Genomic DNA, 23,454 nt, shown 5'->3' on the forward strand with positions numbered 1-23,454 from the left:
TTCACTGCTGTGACTGAATGAGACTAGGTCACAGTCAGAAGAGGGCAAGAAGGCGAACTTCTGGTAGCAGAGCCAGCCTTATCACACAGGTGCACTTGGTCCCCTGGGCAAGTACTCCAGCCTATTTATGGGGATGTTCAGGCATCAGAAAAATAGGAAGTTTTAAAAATTTTAAATATAGTTTGATTTTAAAAATTATTTTGTGGAGTTCCTGTCGTGGAGCAGTAGTTAACGAATCTGACTAGGAACCATGAGGTTGCGGGTCCAATCCCTGGCCCTGCTCAGTGGGTTAAGGATCTGGTGTTGCCGTGAGCTGTGGTGTAGGTGGCAGACGCGGCTAGGATCTGGCATTGCTGTGGCTGTGGCGTAGGCCGGCAGCAACAGCTTTGATTAGACCCCTAGCCTGGGAACCTCTCTAAATATGTTAAGATTTGTTTTGTGGACTAATAAATGTTATATATCATAGAGAATGCTCCATGTGTACCTGAGAAAAATAAGTATTGTTGGGTGGAGCGTTCTGTATGGGTCTGTTAGGTGATTGGTCTATACAGTTGCTTAGGTTCTTTAGTACCTTACTGATCTTCTATCAGGTTATTCTATTGACTATTGAAAGTAGGGCGATGAAGTCTCCTACTATTATTGTAGGTTTGTCTATTTCTCCCTGCAATTCTAACCATATTTGCTTCATATATTTAGGATCTCTGATGTTTGGTTCTTATATATTTATAATCGTTATAGCTTCTTGATGAACTGACTCTTTTATCATTATATACTATCCTCCTGTGTCTCTTGTAACAATCTTTGACCTTAAGTCTATTTTGTCTAATACTTAGTATAGCCATCTTTGCTCTTTTGGTTATCATTTGCATGGAATATACATTTCCACCTTTTACTTTCAAATTATTCATGTCCTTAGTGCTAAAGTATCTTGCATATAGCATAGGGTCGGATCCTGTTTTTTTTTTAAATCTGCTCAACCAATCCACTTCTTTTAATTTGGGAGTTTAATCTATTTACATTGAACATAATTAGCTATATGGAAGGTCTAACTATTGCCATTTTTAAATTGTTTTCTGTAGTATTTTTTAGCTTTTGGTCTCTCAGAGAATATTTTCATGGTGCTCCTATTTGTAATTGAATGATTTTATATTTTGTACTAGGACAGAATGAAGTTGAGTAGGCCTACAGTTTTTTGGGTTTTTTTTTTGTTTGCTTTTTTTACAGAATCTGAAACACTTTGTTGAAAGACTCTAGACTCAAACGCAACATATATTTGATGATATTGTCTTATAAAAACATTTGTTAAAGAAAGGTACTCTGAATAGCACTAAAAGTACCTCTGAAAATATTTGGATTGACATATTTTTCCATTTCAATACAAAAAGTATATATATTTGGAAATAGCCTCCATTTAGCAGAATTGGCTCTAAGTTTACTAGGTACCTCAGCATCTATAGAATACTTTCTCTCTTAACAATATTATATTCTACAGAGAAGAGACAGATGAAGGTATAAAAAAATCTCAGATTGATTAACCGTAATGGCAATTTTGAAGAAAATTATAGATGACTTTATGAAAGCATTAAAAATAAGACCATATTGAAAAAAAATTCTTCAGTAAAATACTAGTGTCGCATAATAAGAGAGAGATAGCCATGAAACTAATTAAAGTACAAGAATATTTGCCCAAAATAAATATTGTGCTTATGTTATTTTAATATAAAAAACTCCATAATGGAATTTTAAATTTTGATCTAGTTTACATTATTATTCAAGTTTTTTTAAGATTTTTATTTTTGAAAAATAGTTTTGAATAAAACTCTTCTGCAGATCTCCCAATACAATAACCAACAAAGCCAAATTTTTGTTAACTAAATAAATATTTTAAAAATAACTTAATTCTATGGAGTTCCCATTGTGGCTCAGTGGGTTAAGAACACAGCATAGTCTCTGTGAGGATATGGGTTCAATCCCTGGGTTAAGGATCTGGCATTGCCACAAGCTGCAGCAAAGATGGCAGATGGGGCTAAGATCCGGTGTTGCTGTGGCTGTGGCATAGGCCGGCAGCTGCAGCTCTGATTCGATCCCTAGCCCAGGAAATTCTATACACTGCAAGTGCAGCACTAAAAAGAAAAAAATAATAAAAATAAAAACAAAAAATTTAAAAAATAACTTAATTCTAACAATTTTAGTGTCTCCTTTTGCTTTTAGAAGTGTCCCAGTGTGGTGGTATATTATATGGTCACTTTGGCTTTACATAACATGACTGAACATCCCCATGCACACTACAGGCCTCTGAGGCTTATGGGCTTGTTCTTAGACTCAGTCCAGATAAGTTCTTAGAGATAGAGTCACCCTCTCATTTACAGATGAGGTTGCCTCCTTAGAGCTGGCTGAGATCTGGGAGGTGGTATCTTCCACTGTTAGAAGAGGACTGGAGAAATTCCAAGGTAGGCACTCCTCAGACAAAGAAAGTACCCTGGGATATTCTGCAATAGCCAAACTGACGATGATACAGGGGGGTTTATCTCAAGGAAAGGATTCTCTCTGAAGCATTTGAGAAAAGTGCTGGAACTAAAGTTAAAAAAAAAAAAAATGGTAAACTGCAGACCTCACACAGCAGGAGAAATAAAGGTCATAAAGAAGACTGTATATGTAAGAAAATGGCAGCTGTTACATGTATCCAGTGCCTACCACAGCATGTGCCAAGCACTTGATGGGCACATTATACACATGGTCTGGCCTCATCCTTTCAACACATCAGTGAGATGGGTATTGTTATTCCCATTTTACAGTTGAAATCCTGAAGCTCACTCAAGTCTGAGGGCTCTTTGCTGCTGCACCACCAAGTCTTCCCCAGTAGAGGGGGGTGGAGAGCAATAAGGAAACAAAGAAGGAAAGAGCAGCAAGGGAAGAAAGGCAAGAAAAGGCAAGGCTACAACTTGTTCACATGAACTAGCATGAACAAAGATCCCACCAGAATGTGAAAGATCTAGAGGTTCAAAATAAATAGGTTTTGAAGGCTCTTGACAGCAGTGGTCAGGTAGAGCCTTTATTCATTCAATCAGAAACAAACATGCCCTCTTTTGGGTGATGAGTGTGCCGAGAGCCAAAGCTTGGAATTAATTACAGAGTGGCTACACTACCCGCCATCCTCTAGAAGTCCGCTGTGAAGTAGTGTAGAAATAGCCCAGGTAATCAGATCCACGGGTTGCTGGGGATGATGCAAACACATTACTCTCCCCAAATCAAAGCACTCTATTCATGTCCAGAGCTTGAAAATTCATTTCTCAGTAAAGGTCAAGAAAAGCAAACACTGTTTGAATTTAATTATTAAGCCAGCTGTCAGTCACTGGCCGTGACAGAGGCAGGAAGACATTTTGAGGCAGGAAATTGGCTGAAATTAGCATGACAGGGTCCTTGCATCTTTAATCAGGAACTCCTCTTTCAGAAATACTCAACCACTAAAACGTGATGCCAAGTTAGCATTTATTTTATTCCCTTATAGGTTTATTTCATTTTTTTTATGTAGCAAGTCTAGCAAACAAGACCTTAGTTGGCTAAGAGGATGGATTTCAGTAGGGCTGATAATTGGATTAATCTGTCATCCACTGTCCACATTCTAAAATAGTGTCCTGAAGCAAGATCAAGCCTGAGATAAAAATCTGACCTCTTGGCACACTGTCTTGTTTACATTAGCTGTGAGAGTTGGTTCAAGCATCAGGTGAACCAGTTCTATCCCTGATCCCATTGCTGCTAACTAGAAGCTGCTTCAGAAGGTGGAAGGGACCTGGTTGGTTGGAAGGGAATACTTGAATTGCTGATGGAGAGTGAAAGAGGCAAAGGCCCAAGTCACCAGCCATCCCCTCCTAGAACCACCATGGCCACTAATTTTTCCTCTGTAACTTTGGGGGATTCACTTACCATCTCTAATCTTTAATTTGCCAATTGCAAAATGGGAATAGGATACTCAAAATGGGATTAGTGATGGTCTGAAGGTGGTGGTGGTTGGGCAAATTTTTTTATGTTCTGTTTCTCTGTTTCCTCTGATTTTTTGGAAATGAAATCTTAAGCATATTGTAAAATTTAAATAATATTTGATCTTTATAGATCAATATTTCCTTAAAATTGTTACTATCTTGCCACTGATGAATGTTCTGACTTTTTTGATGGTTCTTCATACACAGGGTCGGTCACAACGGAGGAAACAATCCCATCATTGTCTCAAACTATAGTTGGCATTCTTCCACGGTCTACTATTATCCTCAATAAATTCTAAAATTGAAAGATAATCATATATTTACTACTTTCAACCATTACATATTCTCTAGTCATCATGATGAAACAGAAATGCTTTCTGAGGTTAATGTCTCTCACGAGGAGTTAATGAGCTCTATGGAAAAGTTCATAAAAGACTATTAGCTAACGTCATCAATTTGAGAAACTACCTAAAGGGCATGTTTAGTCACATTTTCAATAGCTTTTAAATTTTTCAGCATAATGATGGCCATAGAGAAGAAAGGACATTTTTGAGTTTGATGGAATTAGATAAAAATGATATAAACTTAAAGAGGAAAACAAAGTTTCAAATACACATCTAACACCAAACAAGGTTTTATTTTTAAGTTTAGTGCCTCTTATAGGTGTATTAACACATATATCATTAATATGCATACAAGATCTTATTTTCATTTGAAGTTGGGTTTTTTTCCCCCTTTTGGCTGTACCTGCAGCATGCTGAAGTTCCCAAACCAGGGACTGAACATGAACCATTGTGTAACCAGAGCCAAAGCAGTGGAGATGCTAGATCCTTAAGCTGCTGAGCCACAGGGAACTCACATTTTAAGTTTTTAAACTTTTAATAATTTGATGTTATTAATGGTTATAATAGAAATGTTTATAAGGTCTCTTGTGTTGTATAGATTTGCTTTTCTCTCAGCTTTTATGGACTCGGATTCTATTGACCATAGTGTAAGTCGTTTTCTCTTCTGGAGTATTCACTTTCTCAAAGTCGCAAGGTCTAAATTCAATTCACTTGAAAAAAACACCTACTGAGAACCATGTATACAGCATAGGTCTAAGAATTGTGTGACAAAAAGAGAACAGAGTCCTCTCCCTCAAGGAAACTGGACCCACGGGACTCTCCCAGGATGATCGTCCTTTCCCTGGCTGGGACAGGGCCTTCAGTCAATAATGAAACCCACAGGAGTCCTGAATGTCCCTGGTAATGTATCCTCCTGTCCTCCTTCAGGACACCACAAGCCTCAGCTGCCCATGAAGCCATGTCAAGACAGAGGCTGCAATTAGAGCTAATTATTTTCTATTGGGTTTATCTCTATTTGCCTCAGTCAAGTCCAAGATGCCACGTCATTCGTTCCTCACCTAGTATCTTATACCTGTGGGTTCAACATGTATACAAATGGGATTTAGTTTCTCACTCCTCCCCAACCCCCAAAACGTACCCTCTCACTCATAGTGTCATCCCCCAAATCCCTGAGATGCTCACCTCCTCTCTGAACAGTCTCATGCTCTGGGCCTATGTGATCTGGCACCTCCCTGCCTCTACTAAAGGGAGGAGTCTCTTATCCCTCCTGGCCTCCTACTCCTTCTCTCTCCTTCCTCTTTCTGCCTGCAGTACTCTGGCTTTCCTAATGTTTCTGAAACTCTCCAAGCGACTTTCTGCCTCGTGGCCTTTGAACCTGTTACCTCCATTGGGAATACGCTCCCCCTAGATTTTCACATGGCCACTGCCTGGTTCACTCCTGTCTCTACTCAAATATCCCTCCCCAGGGACACCTCTTCCTACCACTGATCTAAACTAGCCACCACCCCTCACACCCACCACAAGTCCCCATCCCACCACTTCCTATCTCCTTGTTACTTTTATAGCATTTATTACACTGCTATCACAGTCTGTTTTGTGGGCTTATTTGCTGCTATCCTGCTAGAATAAAAGCTACAACTGGGAAAGAACATTGTGCCAAGAACAATGTCTTCCACAGTCATAGTTACTCAATAAGTATTTGCTGCATGAGCACGAGTGACTATTCTATAACTTCTAGAATGCTCCAGAAATAAATATTAATGGTTATATGTTTCAGAAACAGTTAATACTATAAACCCAATTTTGAAGATTCACAGTACAAATTTGCTTATGCAAGGCTATGCCATGTCTCAGAGTGAGAAACTCATTCAGTCCAGTATTTAACAAACTTACTTCATTGCTGTATTCCTTTTTGAGTCTAACGTATAAACATCCTATAGAATCAGAATCCCACTTGAGAAAGGCTGCCATTGCCTATGGAAATCTGTTGAGGATATCTTAGGAGGGGACATATTCTGACCTTCGAGCAATACCTTGCTCCCTTCCCCCTTCAATTTTATTTCTCTCCTAGACCAGGAAAGGAACCTTACTCTTAGCAGTACATGCTCTTAGAATCTGGGAACCTGAGTCTACCTGCTAGTGGCCACTTGGGAGATTTTGTTACTCAATGAGCCACATGTGGACAAGATATGTGACATCAAAGCTTGTCTCACACAGGTCACATGAACCTCCAGTACAGCATTATCCAGTCTTGCCCAGTTCCAGCCTTCCTCCCAGTGCTCAATTCTTCTCCTCATTGTAGGATGTATGGAGAGTAGGATAAAGCCACTTGATATTGCAACTTGCTACTTTCTCCCAGATCATTGTATTGTCTTCCCATGAGCCTTGGTCTCAGGGAACACTGCAGCCAGAGCCTTAGGGAACCCGACTATAGGAAATATCTTGATCATATTACATAGACTCCAAATCTCCACTGGGGCAAAGTGAGTTCTTCAAGACAGAGAAATGCAATTTAGAGTGCTCTCTCCAATTTTGTTTGGTGCAGGCATAATTCTAACTTCTGATGCTTAAGTGAGAGCCACACCCAAAGCATTCCCAATCCTGTCTGAAGCATCCTAACAAATTCTTCCTAATTGATTACTCTGCTTGCTTACTTTTTACCTACGATCCTGCAACCAGGGTATTCTATTTGCCTTGGTAGCAGTTCAAAAGTTGACCTGGAAATATGAGAAATTATAAGCATGGAAGTGGTCTCCAAATGTTTTTGATTGCACACTGCATGAACAGGAAATTTTGAGCATGTGTATGTTTTATATCGTGTTTATATAAATACTTGACAAAGTATTTATATGTGCCATTATATTAATATGTGCATTATAAAAAATGCAAAAAAGTAAAAATTGTTAAGGATGAGGTCAACTCGAACTAATATTTGTAACATAGGATTCTATTAGGATAGAGCAATGCACCATTTTTTTTTTTTTTTGTATTTTAAGAAATTATCCCCAAGTTTGATATTCCTTGATTTTGTTCTAAGGTTTTTAAAGAAAACTTTTTCAAGCACAAAGTTAAAATAACAGTATAATGAACATCTGGATACTCTCCACCTAAATTGAACACTAATTAACAGTGTTATATTTGCATTATCCGTGTATGTGTATAAATGAAACCATTTGAAAATAAGCTAAATATATCATACCACTTCAGCTATAAACCTCAGTGAAAATGTTTCCTTCTTTTACTTTGTAAAAAATATTTATTATTAATAGTATCAGTAGTATGTCTATGTACTCATTAATTTGTATTTAATGTTTTATTATGAATGTAGAGTCACTAGTTTTTTGTTTTACCTGCAACTGTGGTGGTTTAAAGCTATACTTAAATCTCTAATCAGCTAAATATATGCTGGTGCACTGGGGATCTGCAAGAATTTTTTCTTTCAAGAAGCCACTGTATAACTGATTCATTTTGCTGTACACCTGAAATCAACACAACATTGTAAGTCAACTATACTCCAATAATTTTTTTAAAAAGACCCTGTACATATTCGAGCTTAGGAAGCACTGAAATAGCACATGTGTAACAGAATAAACTTTTAGACCTACTACTTCATAAAATGCCAAAATATTCACCTTAAAACATTGTTAGGTGTTTTAAAAAGACAAACTAACTTTTCAACATTTCTACCTGTCTGTCTCCTTAATGACTTTTGGAGAAAACAGGAAAAGAAAGATAATGATTAATCATAAAATCCCCTTAATTAAATGAAAACTGTAGTGTTGATTACACAGCTTAACCATAATGTGTACTTTAGTGTAATAATTCAAAGGCTTTTTGTTATTCCTTTATGCAGCATACATAAATTCTGACTAGCTTAAAGAAAATAAAAAAGATCCTGTGGCTGTTCAAAGGTCTGGGGACCTGCTCTTTAGAAAGTCACCAGTGCCCAGCTCCGACTGCTCCTCTCTGTCCTTATCCAGTACAAGTTCCCTGGAAGGAGCACCTGCTGGGCGGGCCAGGTAGGGTCTGGGCTTGCTCTGCATCAGTGGCTGAGGTCAGAGAGATAGGGGGGATGTGGCCCTGGGAGCCACTCCTGGGCATGTTCTCTGAGACAGTGGATCATCACCAGTGGGCAGCCTCCACTGAGGAAACTTCAAATATCCTATAAAATGAACTGAGGATGTCTGTCACTGGTGTATGTCTGTCACTGGTGTGATGGTGTGTTGAGTAAAGATGTGGCAATTTCACTAAATTTATGCTGTCATTCTGATATGGCTGATAGCTCTGTTTTGTTAAAACATCTTAGGTGAATGCTTGTGATTTTTACCAATTTAGAGGGACTATAGATAAGAGTGCCAGCTTGGAAAAAAGTTCAGGGGAACAAACATGTATCCTGGATTGGGAAAAATTTACATAAATATCCAGACTGATAACTCCAGACATTTTTTTTTTTTTTTGGCCACACCCTCAGCCTATGGAAGTTCCAGGGTCAGGGATCAAATCTGAGCTGCAGCTGCAACCTATATCACAGCTGTGGCAGTACCACATCCTTAACTCACTGTGCTGGCCACAGATTGAAGCTACATTGCCGCAGAGACAACGCCAGATCCTTAACCCACTGCAACACAAGAGGAATTCCCAGACATTTACTTATTTTACAAACCAGTAAACCTGCCAAGTCTTAAAAGGGTCATTTCTTTATCGGGTGGCATGATTAATATTTAGGCATAGATGATTTGTGCCATCTTGAAATGTCAACCATCAATCAGAAATAGCAAGTGCTGTATCTAAGAAGAAAATACAAGGCAGATTGATCTGTGGCTATTAATTAGTCACACTGAGCAAAATGATTTTTATCTCCTGTCACTTAGACAGCACTGTCAAAGGAAGGTAAATTCCTCCAGTGTCTAATCAACGCTGCTGGACACACGGCTTGCTTAATCTGTTTTGGAAGAACTAATTTCCCTTAAAAAAAGGATGAATTCCCATAATATGCTTTTATTAAGTTAGCATTAACACAATTAGGGAATATTCTGGACTTTCCATTTAAGCAATGGGGTGGGGTGGGTCTTGTTTGGAGTCTTCATTAGCTCACATTTTCCCACCTGCATTTTCTTATTCAGTGGTCAGTACCAGTAAGTGAAAACCTCCTGGATTTTTGCCTGACCCTGTTAAAATACATAGAATATCCATGATCACGGGTGTTTGTTTGCTGAGCTAATGATGGGGAGGAGTGTAAGCACCAAGACATCTAAGAGACCTTGCTCATTCAGTATTTATGATGGAAGCTAAACACCACAGAATGCCAAGAGATCACCAGAAGGGGAGAAGAGTCCTTCCAGAATAAAGAATGAGGAAGTCGTACTGGGGTCTTTCATCCTGGCTTACTTTGCAAGGCTTTTCCTCCAGCTGCCCCGGACTCCTCACCCAGTAATGCCTTACGGGATTATATTGCTAAATGCTTGGAATCCAGAGGGAACTGGGGAAGTAAAGCTTTAATTTTTTTTTTCCTAAAACCTATCAAACTTGTTCATTGCTTAACATCCATGGCATGGGTTATGCCTTGAATCCATAGAAATCTGCTGCATTTCAACTAGTTAAATAATTTTTGTTTTAATTTATGTTTTGGCAAAACCCCAGAAGCCATGGGCATAGAGGGGTTTGTCCTGGTCACTAACACAGTTTCATTGACCGAAATGTGGTTGATGGTATCAGAAATAATGCATGTATTTGAGTGCTTTACCTTGAGACTGCACTGATATCTCTTTCACTGCCAGCCCCGACTGGTATTTTCAGCAATGATTTTTTTTTTTTTTTTTTTTTTTACGCAAGTGGTACTTGAATACATTCTTGTTATAAGATAATAACATATTCAGGCAATACACTAGTATGTAGACTGAATTTGACAGTTCACTTTGTTCCCCTTCTCCTCCCACATCCATGTCCACTCTCACAGTATTATTAACAATTACCTGTATCCTGCTCTTTTTCTATTCAAACATAAGTATACACAGGCTCTTCTTTGCATAAGTGCAGTCATACTGGCCTCATAGTCAATGATTTCCTTTTTTACAAACGGCATTTCTTGCAGAGGTTTTCATATTTGTATATAATTCAAATATGTTCTTAATGGCTGCATAGTATTCCATAACATGGCTGCTTCTTAATTTACTTGATGATTTCCCTATTGATAGATGGAAATTAAGGTTCTTTTTTGTTTTTCTTATTACAGACAGAGCTGCAATGAACTTTTAGAATAGTCATCTTTATATCTGAATACAAATGTTTTTGTAGGACTGTTTCCTAAAAATAGGAACAGCTGCGTGAAAAGGCATGTCCTTTAAATATTTATAACTACGGCGAAATTGTCTTCCAGAAGGGCTTGACCAATGAATACTTCCTTATTATTACTGAAAGTATAAATGTTTTAGATTTTAAAATGATGGTCAAGAACTATTTCATCATTTTAATTTGTACCATGTACCAGTGAGGCTGAACATGTTTTCACAAACACACTGGCAAACTGCTTATCTTCTATGAATTGCCTGTTCATGTTCCTTGTCCATTTTTCTTTTACATTATTTGTAGGACCTTTTCATGTGTATACATTACATACACTGCCAAGTATGTTCCTTCAGTCTGTTTCTTTATTAAAACAAAAGTTGCTTAATTTTCTAAGTGAAATTTGTGCTTTTTTTATAGATTCTGAAGCGTAGGTTTTGCTGAGGACTTTCCCCTAGGTTAGGAAAACATTTTACATCTACTTTCAGTACTTTATTTTCCACTGTGTTTATTCTTTAATTCATCTGAATTTTATTTTTCAGAATCTGAGGCAAGAGGATAATTTCATTATTTTTCAATTTGTCCCAATTGGTTTAAAATTGCACTTTTATCATGAGTTAAATATATGTACATACACACCTGGGTCTGTTTCTGGAGTCTCTATTCTGTTTTATTCATCTATTTGTTTTTTCCTGCATCAATAGCATATTTTTCAAGAATGCATATATACCTCTATTGTTGACACAGACATTTTGCCTAGGTAGTCATTTTCTGTTTTCGTTAAAAAATTATTGATTTGTCTAGTGCATTTTTCCTCAACATGAACTTTAAAACTGCAAACTTATAAAAACTTCAAGTTGTAAAACTCTAAAAAAAATTCATTTGAAATTTTCTTTTGGACATAATATACAGTGAAATGATTACCACATCAAGCTAATTAAAGTATCTTTCAACATTGCATTTTCTATCTTGAACTATACAAGGCAACTTTCCATGTCTGTCTCTCACGCCCTACAAAGTTTTAATATTCTAATCCTATAGGCCTTACACATTTATGTTAGGTTTATTACTAGGCATTTTGGATTTTGTTGCTCTTTTTTTCTTTTTACGGCTACACCTGCAGCATATGGAAGTTCCCATGCCGGGGGTCAAATTGAAGCTGCACCTATGGCCTAAGTCACAGCCATGGCAATAGTGGATCCACACTGCATCTGAAACCTATACCACAGCCTGTAGCAATGCTGATCCCTAACCCATTGAGTAAGGCCAGGGATCAAACCCACATCCTCACAGAGACAACATCACAGGGTCCTTAACCTGCTGAGCCACAACAGGAACCCCTTGATGCTCTTCTAAATAATACATTTATTCATTACATTTTTCTAACTTGTTCCTGCAGGTGTAAAGGGAAGCTATTAACTTTTGGTGATTTCTATCTGCCCAATTTAAACAATACCCTTGTTATAAAAAAAAAAAAAAAAAAAAAGGAGTTCCCATTGTGGTTCAGTGGTAATGAACCTGACTAGTATCTGTGAGGACATAGGTTCAATCCCTGGCCTCACTCAGTGGGTTAAGGATCCAGCACTGCCATGAGTTGTGGTGTAGGTCACAGACATGGCTTGTATTCTGCGTTGCTGTGGCTGCAGTGTAGGCCGGCAGCTGCAGCTCCAATTTGACCCCCTAGCCTGGGAACTTCCACATGCTGAACGTGCAGCCCTAAAAAAGCAAAACCAAAAACAAACAAATACAAAAATTGAAAATACCCTTGTTAGCTTTAATAATTTTTCAGTTACTGTGTTTTCTAAGTAGCCAAACATGTTGTAATTGTTTGTAACTGATTTTCTTTTTTTCTATCCAATACAGAATGTGACTGTCTCTCCATTTCTATTACTTGGGGAGGAACACTCAGAAGAACATGAAACTGTAGAGGTGATCCTGGACATCCTTGTCTTCTTCTCTGGGACCACTTCTAACAGTTCCCTGTGAACTCGGATGTTTGCTGTAAATTTCTAATAAGTACTTTCATCAAGTTAAAGCAGCTTAGTTCTATTCCTGGTTTACCAAGCATTTTATTTTTGTTAGTTTGTTTTTTGAAGAACAATGTTGAATTATCAAGTACTTTTTGGCTTTTCATGAGATCCTAAGTTATTCCTTCTTTAACCTGTTAATGACACGAAGTACATTAATAGCTGTACTGACACTGAACTAGCCTTACACTCTCAGCATAAATTCTGCTACCTCAGGATATCTTAACGCACTGCTGGAGACACCTGAGTAATTATTTAGGATACTTTATATCTATGTTCAAATTGAGATAAGTTGTAGGTTTTTCAGTGTTGTCCTGGGCTGATTTGAAGAAGTGGGGAGTTTTCCATGTTCTTCCACACTCTGTAATAGTTCTTATCTAACAGGAGTATTATTCGCTGACTAAAGGTTTGATAGACTTCCCTAGTAACAGCCAGCATCTAGTACCATACTAGGAGCAGATCTTTGAATACTTTCCATTTTCTCTACAGCTATTGATCTATTCGTTTTAAAATCTATTTTAAAGTAAATTTTAGTTAAATTATATTTTTAAAGAAAGTCATACCTTTATCTAGATTTGTGAATTTATTGGCAAGAAGTTGTACCCACCCGTCTGACAAAAATTTTAGAACATTCATATTTCTAGTTCTAGCCCTTTTGATTTCTAATATTTGTCCTTTTTTGGCCAAGTGGTTATTTTATCAATCATCCCAAAGAATCTATTTTTGTGTATTATCGATCCAGTCTACTGCTTTTTTGAGTTTTTTATTTCAAGGTTTTACTTTATTCTGTCTTATTTTCTTTGGGTTTATTTTGATGTTTCTGTTGTGCTTCTTGAGAAAACTTAGTTGATTTATTTGTAGTCTTTTTCCTAATATATACATTTAAGGCTGTATATTATCCTTCTTCAATTATATCTTACTCTAAAAAAATTTTATTAGTGTATATTTGATTTACAGTGTTATGTCAATTTCTGCTGTACAGCATAATGACCTAGTCATACATATACATACATTCTTTTTCTCATATTGTCTTCCATCATGTTCTACCCCAAGAGACTGGATATAGTCTCCTGTGCAATACAACAGGACCTCATTGCTTACCCATTCTAAATGGAATAGTAAGTACAACTTACTTGATATATAACATAATACTCTCATTGCTGTTTCTAAATAGTTTATAATTTTAACCTAATTTCTTTTTTTGAAAGAATTATTTTAATCTGTTCAGGGGAATTCACAATTTCAGTAGTTAGATGTGTTTTTCCTATCCTTTGATTGTTAACTTCTAATTTCATAGGAAGTCTTCACAAAGCCACTCATGGAACTTCATCTGGGGAAGTTCCCTGATGGTATAAATATATTTGGCACCAACATGAGCTGCTAAGCCCACAACCTAATGAAGTTTAAAATCTCAAGAATAACTTATGGTGCTGGTGAAAGTACTATCCCTGTAGATTTATGGTTTCAGAGTACCAGCTACTTTTGTTTATGGCTTTCCACCTTGTGCGCTTCGTGAGAAATGGAGTCTCACAGATTAATTCCAAACTTCAGAATGATTAATTTTCCTTTGAGATGCCTCACATCCTGCTTGATTTTCTTTATTGAGGCTGCAGCAACTGCTCATCAGGGATACATAAAACTGGGCCTACACTGCCTGCTTTCCCAGAAGCTCTCCTTCAACCACCTCTCATCCTTGACACCAGAAAATAGTGTTTTACGGTTATGGGAAATAAGTGGTACTTCTGTTTAAATGGATTATTCAAAAGATCTAATAAAGTTTTTATACCGCACTTCCTCCAGACCAGTGGTCCTAAACCAAGGTTATGCCTGGTCAAAACGGGGAGTTTAATTCTAATGCCCCATCTGAAAGATTCTGACCTTGTAGATCTGTGATGGAGCCCAGAACTCAGCTGCTTAAAGAGCTTCACAGGTAATTCTGATGCACATCTAGATTGAGAACCACTTTTAAATTTTTTTAAATGCTCTTTACCATTCACATCATTCTGAATCTCCCACTCCACAGATTCCTTCCTCCTGTCTATAAAACACTCTCTTGAGCTCTGATTGTTAAATCAACACAAAATAAAACTTGACCACTTGTGTTTATTTTTAAACTTCTAAGGAATGACTTCATGTTCTCTCCACTACTTCTTCCTGAAAACCCTGCAATCTTGCTTCTGCCTCTGCTACTCGTGGGATAATAGGAAACATATATATTTAGTGTCTACCCCCAGTTCCTGGCACAGAGCTCCTGAAACCCTCATCAATTCCTAAGTGATAAGAACACTAGGAGCATCTTATTCTAATGAGGAAACTCTGGGTGAGCTCCCAGATGACTCCTGGATGGGCCTGGGCAACAGAAAAGACCAAGCCATGATCAGAAGCTTACAATTTTCTGTCCCATCATCTTCCAGAGAGGGAAGAGGGGCTGGCAATGTTGTTAATAATTGATTATGCCTACATGAGGAAGCCTCCATAAAAATCTCAATAAGTCGGGCTTCGGGGAGCTTCCCTGTTGGTGAACACACCCACGTACGTTAGGATGACATGCTTCAACTCCACGAGGACTGAAGCTCCTGGACCCTGACACTTCACTTAAGGATCTCTTCATCTGACCATTCATCTGTCTCCTTCTGCCATCTCCTTTCATATACTGGTAAATGTAAGATAATAATTCCCTGAGTTATGTGAGCTGCCCTAGCAAATTAATCCAACCTGAGGAGAGGGTCATGGGAACCTTCCATTTGTAGACAAACTGGAGAGGAGCTGTGGGTAACATGGGGACCTACTACTTGTAACTGGCATCTGAAGTAGGGTGGGAGAGGATCTACAGGACTGAGCCCTTAACCTGTGGGATTTAATGCTATCTCCAGGTAGACAGTGCTGGAACTGAGTTATATTGTGGGACACTCAGCTAGTGTCAGAGCATTGTTCAGTCAGGAAAACCCCACACATTTGGTGATCAGAAGTGAAGTGTTCTGTGTGAGTAAGTAAAGGAGACACACAGGAGGGAAAAATGGTATTTTTTTTTCTTAATTTTTATTTCTTATTTTTCTTCTTATTCAAGATTTTTCTGAGTGTGGGAGAAAGTGGGTATTCAAGAATAACATCAAGTTGGTTAGTCTGATGAGGAGAGGAAGGTTTGAGGGGAGAACGGAAGGCAACTGGAAGTCAGTAATGAACATGTAAACTCTGAGATGTCTGTCATACAGTCAAGTGGAGATGTTGAGCAGACAATTGGGTATATAAGCCTTGAATTTAGGGAAGAGGTCAGGGCTTGAGATACAAATTTAGAGTTATCTGCACAGAGAAAAAAGCTACAAGGTTGCATGAAATCACCAAGCAAATAAACATACATAGGAAAATGAAGTCCAAGGACTCTGCTGCAGGGTACTCTTAATATTAAGAGCTCATAGGATAGAGTTCCCTGGTGGCTCAGCAGGTTAAGGATCTGGCATTTTCACTGCTGTGGCTTGGGCTCAATCCCTGGTCTGGGACCTTCTGCATGCTATGAGGGTGGAAAAACAACAACAACAACAACAAACCTTATAGGAAAATGAAATATTCAACAATGGACAATGGGAGTAAGGTAGAGAAAACTCAAGATATCCTAATTTCCTAGAAGTCAAGGAACTGTTCCAAGGAGGTAGAGGGATTTATTGCTTCAAATGTTTCAAAAAGTCACTAAGAATGAAGGCTGAGAACTGATCATACATTAGATTTGGCAGAGTGATCACTGATGCCCTTGACTAAGGCAGTTTCGATGGAGAAGTGGTAAGGAAGGATTGATTTGAAAGAGTTTCAAAGGGGCAGAGGCACTAGTAACAGCGAGTATAGATGACAATCTTGGGGGAATTTTGCTGTTAAATGGAGAAGAGAAACGGACTAGTAAAGTTGTAGGGACAAGTAAAGTCAAGAGAAGATTTTCATTTGTTTTGGGGATGGAAGAAATATTCTTTATATGGTGATGGAAATGGTTCAGTATATAGGCCAAAACCCAATGACATGGGAGCGAAAGGAAGGAATATCCAGGAGCAAGCAAGAAGTGACTGAATCTGGGGATCAGCTATAAACAGGAATACACGATTCATCTGTAATATCTCAGAGACCAGAGAGAAAATGGGAATGACTAGGAAACAGGTAGATACAGCTGAGTCTGTGGAGGTTCTTATCTAAACAAGTCAAATCTAATCTCAGTACTTAGGTTTGTAACCATTCTGTATCAGCTGACAATGTTGGCTACTTTCTCTTTTAATACTCTGCTCTACTTTTAGTTTTTGCAACACAGCAAGTTCCTGACATCCTTTTCCTCCCTCTAACTGCTTTGAAGAGTCTTCTTTATCTCCCACTCCTTATATGGTGACACCCAAAGGTCTTGTCCTTAACTTTCTCTTCTTTATTTATCACTCGCCCTTTGGTGACCATAGACATTACTAGTGTTCATTCTGTCTGGTTCTCATCTTTTCTGGGTACCCAAACTGTACTTCCCAGTCCCCTTGCAGTGGGCAAGGCCACATGACAACTTCTGGCCAATGGACTTTTGAGCATGGGTGTCACTTCCAGTCTGAAGCATTTAATTAACAGGGGACAATCCTCCATCTTCTCTAGTCCCATGCAGGCATGATTACTAAGTTCTCATGTTCCAGTGGTGCAACTATAAGATGACAGAGCTTCTGAAAACCTGGAATGATGAGTTGCTACATGAAAGACTCTCTACTACTTGGAGAGTCACCCAACATAGAACATCTTGGCATAAGAAAACTTTCCTTGTATTAAGGCACTGAGATTTTGGAGTTATCCCATCATAACTAGCTTAATTGAATGGTAGAGTGATCTAATTGAGTGGTCCTCAAAATTTTGAGGCTTTAGGACTCCTTTAACTCTTAAAAATTATGAGGACTCCAAAGAGCTTTTGTTTATGAGGGTCCTATCTATAGATACTTACCTTTTTGGAAATTAGAGAAATTTAAAGTATCTACTTGCTAATGCATTTAAAAATAATAAACCCATTACACATTAGCACAAATAATATATTTTATGAAAAACAATTTTTTAAATTCAGTGAAATAAGTGGCATTGTTTCACCCTTTTACAAATTTAATGCTGGCTTAATAGAAGACAGCTGAATTCTCATTTCTGCCCTTGTATGTTGTTTTGCTTGATGTGTGTAGAGAAAATTAGGCCTTACGCAGATATGTAGTTGGAAAAGGAAGGAGTATTTTAATAGGCTTTTCAGATAATTGTGAATATTATTTTCGATATGTTACCAAAAATAGACAGCAGCTTCTGAAATGTTAGGTGCAGTGTGCAATATGAAACCGTGTTAATGAACTTCACAGACTCTGTTACATTAAGCTTCACTAGTCTACCTTATGCTTGAATGGATCGTTTACCCACGCCGATTTTATAACACGCGTTGGTCATTTGGAAAATACTGCCTTGCTCAGTTTTATAGATCTTCCAAACGTTGACACATTTCATTGTACTATATCACCGATAATATCATCAAAACAGTTTTTAAAGTTTTGGGAAACTATCAAGGTCACAGTGACAGATACAGGTGTTCTGAAATTCTTTTTTTGTTTTTGGTTTTTAGGGCTGCACCTGCAGCATATGGAAGTTCCCAAGCTAGAGGTCAAACTGGAGCTACAACTGCCAGCCTACATCACAGCCACACAACGCTAGATCCAAGCTCTATCTGTGACCTACACCACAGCTCATGGCAACACCGGATCCTTAACCTATTGGGGCCAGGGATTGAACCCACATCCTCATGGATACCAGTCAGGTTTGTTACTGATGAGCCACAACAGGAATTCCCAAAATTCTAATTTTTGTTTGAAAGCTCAGTTTTTACAACATATGTTGTTGGTTTCCTTGAAACAGTAGGCTTGCTTCATTTTTGAGGAAACATCTGCCACATATTCAAGTCTGAATAACCATAGTATGTCTGCCAGTCATTCTTTCAAGCAAAAATTATGTTACATGAAAACATTTCCTAGTTCAGCTCGCAACTCAATCAGAAAAAGGCTCTACCTCAAGACAAGACCGTATGTCAAAATGTAGCAAGGCAGGACACTGAAATCATACTCCAGCATTCCTTTTTCTGACTATTTCATTTCTACTCATTATGTTGATTGCATACTTGCCTCACTGCCTTTGTGAGCTCTGACGGCAGACCCCAGGTTCTTTTCTTTCTGTATTCTCCACAGTGTTCAGTCACTGTTACCGAATGAATAAATATCCTATCTTCCCAAATAGACTGTAAGGACACTGAAAACAGAAACTCTGTGTTATTCTTTGAAACACCAGTACCTACCACAGGGTCTTGGTAATAAAGAGAGCACAACTGTGGTTGTTTATGTTAACAAAGTTTATCATGTACATTACATAAGGATGGCCAGTAATGAGCTCAGTAATAATTACTCCCCCCCCCTTTTTTTTCTTTTTGCCTTTCTAGGGCTGCTCCAGTGGCATATGAAGGTTCCCAGGCAGGGGTCTAATCGGAACTGTAGCCACTGGCCTATGCCAGAGCCACAGCAACGCGAGATCCCGAGCCTCGTCTGCAACCTACACCACAGCTCACAGCAATGCTGGATCCTTAACCCACTGAGCAAGGCCAGGGATGGAACCCGCAACCTCATGGTTCCTAGTCGGATTTGTTAACCACTGAGCCACAACGGGAACTCAGCAATATTACTCTTTATCATTTTTCTTTCAATACCTACTGTAGGAGAGTAGCTTCATAAATCAGGTTTGCAAACTGACAGGAAGAAACCAGAGAGAGAGTTTTAGATTCTTGCTCAAAAAAGAGGAAATAATGGGAACGAGCTGGTCTCACAGAGAAGGGCTTGATGCAGCATGTCTGCGTATGATTTCTCTCTCCACGGGTGTGTGGGTGACATGTAACTCTGCACAGATAAATCAGAAGAAAGTCACTCTCCATTTATTCTCAGCTTTATATCACCATTCTGGAGAAGTTATGCTGAAATCTATTTGCTTTCATTGAAATGAATGTTTGCAACCACTAGGATCTTCTAATTCTAGAAACCAGCAGTATCAACAAGACCATCCTCAACCTGGGGGAAACACAGCATCAGTGCTCAAGCGTCACCGAAAAGTCTTCATGTCTACAGCTTCCCAAGGTCCCAGAAAACCCACCTCCCCTCAAGACAGTCAACAAAAATACTGGCTTCTAGAATTAAGCACATAGGTGAGAAATACATAGGTGAGAAATGCATATGTGATCATTTTTAGCTTGATGGAGAAGGTTAGGCTATAGTTTAATTCCATGAATACCAAACCAAGATAGGGAGAGGTGGCTCTTATCTACTGTCAGGGACAGCAATTAAAGAATCAAGTTTTGTTAACATTGCTTTTGAGTTCACAAATGTCATCAGCTTTCCATTTTGAAAAATCATTCCAATCACAGTCCAATTACAAGTTATAAATTTTCATTACACTTTAGTCAAACTGTGTACTTATATATTAGTTATACTCGAAAGTGTCCTCAGGATGATTATGAAAGTCACATCAAACTATCCTTAAAAAAACAGCTACACTTCTCTACTTCCAAGAAGAATATATTGCTACTGAACGCTTCTTTTCTTTCTAAAAGCCTAGCATCCATCACCTTTTGCGTTTTTTTTATAACAGCCTTATTGAGATATATAGTTCATACACCATAAAATTCCCCCTTAGAGTAAATTCAGTGTTTTATTGTATTTACAGTTTTGCACCATCACTACTTTTAGAATATTTTTATCAATTCACAAAGAAACTCTCTATGCACTAGGAGTCACTCCCTATCCTCTCCCTCCTCTAGACCCTGGCAACCACCAACATACTTTCTGCGTCTATGGTTTTGCTACATTGGACATTTCATATAAATGAGTTCACACAATTTGTGGTCTTTTGTGTCTGACTTCTTTCACTTAGCATAATGTTTCCAAGGTTTGTCCATACTGTAGCATGTTTCAATCCTTCGCTTCTTTCTTTATGGACAAAAAGTATTCTGTTGTAGAAAGAGACCACATTTTGTTTATCCATTCATTAGCTGATGGCCATTTAAGTGTTTCTACTTTTTGACTATTATTAATAATGTTTCTATGGACATTGTATACAAGTTTTTATGTGGACACATGTTTTTAATTCCTTTGGGATATATCTACGAGTAGATCAAGAAATACTTTAAGGATTAAGTTGGTGCAAAATAAGAATAAGTTCAAAGAATTGTTTTCACAGGTTTATAAAGCTCCCAAGACTAAAGGAACATAAGAAAACTAGTTCCTAAATAACAAAAGAGACAAAGTCAGAATAATAGATAATAATAGCCTAGAGAAGTATTTATATTTTCCTAGCTATAGTTTAAGTAAATTTTAATATTCTGAAATTACTTGAAAACATATTTTAAAACACTAGGAAAACAATTATAAATCTGTCTGGCTCTTTTAAGATATGAATTTTTAGGTTCTCTTAGAATGGAAAATATTAGTGTTTACCGAGGAAACTTTTGGTTTAGTGATTTATGATTTCAATACTCTATCTACTGCTCTGTGCACACATACCCTGTTATTAAAGATTCTAAACTATATTTCAAAGATTCTAAGTCACCTAAAATGAAGAGTATTACAAGGCCTAAAGTAGTTTAAGAATAGAGATTCAGAGATATACTACTTAAATGGAAGAAGAAGGGGTTTCTTCTTAATATAAAAGGCCAAAATCTTGAATGCTGGCAGACAACTTGCTATTTTCAACTGAGGATAAAAAAAGAAATATCATTTGAGAAAATTATGGCTAAAAATAATTTCTATATTCTTAATGTAAAGAGAGCACATTGAGAGTTAAAATAATCAGGCAGAACTTTAGTCTGAGAAAGAAATGGTCAAATTCTTTTGAGTTTTTCTGCTTTTAAACTCAGTAAATTACAGACTGGGGACACAAAATAACATTCCCTGCATGGTGGACGTTTCTCTTCTATAGTCTAGTTGAATCTATTTTTAAGTATCCATTTACTACTAAATCCCCCAAGTTTCAAAGAATAAAAGTTGCAGATAAAACTGCAAAATAAAGTACTAGAAGAAAATCATAGCCATTACATATGATGGATGTTATTTTTTTAAGTCTAATTCTGTTTGAAGAATTACTTTAATAGGAATTCGAAAGAAGCATGCTTTCCCATCAATTATGTAATTTGCCTGGTTACGCTTGCATAGTATTCTATGTAAAGACAAAATCTTGGGGGGAAAAAAAGACCAAAGTTTTATACAACCTATTGCTTTTACTTTTTATTACTAACACACAAAGTATATGAAAAATATCAATTATTTTTCTTTATAACTCTCTTACCATTTCCAGATGTTTTAAATAGGATGGAAAAGGAAAGCAATGAAACAAATTCCATTTACTACACTGATGGCTGACTTTTTTCAGTGTTTCATTTGCAAAGGGTCAACAGTAAAGTTATAAGAAGAAGGAAAACAGTGATCATTTAAGTGCTTCCTTAGTTCCTGAATTATTTTTCCACTAAGAAAAGATTATATATGAGCCATATACTATGCAGAGAAGAGTTACTTTTTTCTTTTTATAAACTTTTTTGCTTCTTTTAAAAGCTCTTCCGTATCTTCCTTCTCTAGGTCTTCCTTTCCTGGTTCCCAGTCGGAATCTTCATCTGTTGGCTCGTATTCCTCTTCCTCATCATCTATAAAGCTGTCATTCAGGTCATACTCATTGGGTTGCCCAACACTGTCATCTTCGTCTGAAATGCTTCTCACTGAACAACAGAAGTTTAGCACACAACACATCAATCACCACTCAATCTGGAATAGAAACATCTAACTGTAAAATATCTTTCTTGATCAAGAATTAATTTTACTTAATACATAGCTAACCACTACAAATTTCTGGAGAGGGGCTAAAATTACCATGTGTTATAATTCTAACTTTTTAACATTTGCTTAATCCTAACTTTTCCAACCATGAGGCTCCTGAAGTGAAAATGTCCTGTGAGATTCATAATTTAGGCCCCTTAGTCACATCGTAATCATATTCATGCTAGCCTACCTTCTGTGCTGGTAGAGTGTATTTTTGTCGCAATTATTACTGTCCCTCCCTGTGATGTGATTCTATTTACCCACCCCCACTGACATCAGACTGGGCCAAAGGAAAGTGAATAGAAATAATGTGTGCCACCTCCACAAAGAAGCTCTTAGCTCCTTTCTGTGGTCCTGCTCCTGCCATTTCCCCTCTGCCATGGGAATAGCATGTCCCAGACAGGGGTTGGTCCTTCAGCCTGGATTCAGGATAAGAACACATATGAGACAGAGCCACAGCCAACATGCAGCTACATGCATGTGACAGGAAGGAGGAAAACACCTATTTGCTGTTGTAAGGCACTGAAATTTGATGACTGTTTGTTATCATCAAATCAGACCTAGTGTAATCTGATCGACACATCAGAGTTATAACCAAGTGAGGAAATAAAATTTATATACTTTGGAAAGATTAGTTTTATAGATCTTGCAGCTCATGCCTCAATAAGACTAGGATTACTATGGTACAGCCATTAGAATTTACAGATTTTTAAATACTATTATAATAGTAGAATTCTTAATTCTAGAATTCTTCTGTCTCAAAACTCATTTTTTCCCTCATCCCATTGTTTTATTTTCTTTCCACAGCAAGCAACAGAGTTGGTTTAAAATCAGTAGCAAGAGACTCTAGGATGATGTGGAGCATTTAAGAAACAGGTAGGAAAATTCTATCTGGAAATCTTCTCAATGGCAGAGGACAATCTCTGTGATGACCAGCAAATGTATGAGT

The 23,454-nt window shown here is 37.6% G+C and overlaps 1 protein-coding gene across 4 annotated transcripts in view; it reads right to left on the reverse strand.

Moving 5' to 3' along the window:
* Positions 1-18,988: 18,988 nt before the first annotated feature.
* Positions 18,989-23,454, reverse strand: part of APLF (aprataxin and PNKP like factor) — a 75,641-nt gene continuing 71,175 nt past the window's right edge. For all 4 annotated transcript variants that reach the window (XR_014841798.1, XR_002342624.2, XR_014841797.1 and 1 more), the window contains one exon: positions 18,989-22,405. Coding sequence is in view for 1 of the 4 variants with exons in the window: in XM_005662500.4 (XP_005662557.1) it covers positions 22,203-22,405 (203 nt within the window). In the remaining 3 variants the exon portion in view is untranslated. The remainder of the gene's footprint in view (positions 22,406-23,454) is intronic.

Source organism: Sus scrofa, chromosome 3 (assembly GCF_054392235.1).
Source record: "Sus scrofa isolate SSC_HxYL_T2T_F1_AM1 chromosome 3, Sscrofa_HxYL_maternal_Yorkshire_Landrace_v2.0, whole genome shotgun sequence".
In the NCBI taxonomy this organism is placed as follows: Eukaryota; Metazoa; Chordata; class Mammalia; order Artiodactyla; family Suidae; genus Sus; species Sus scrofa.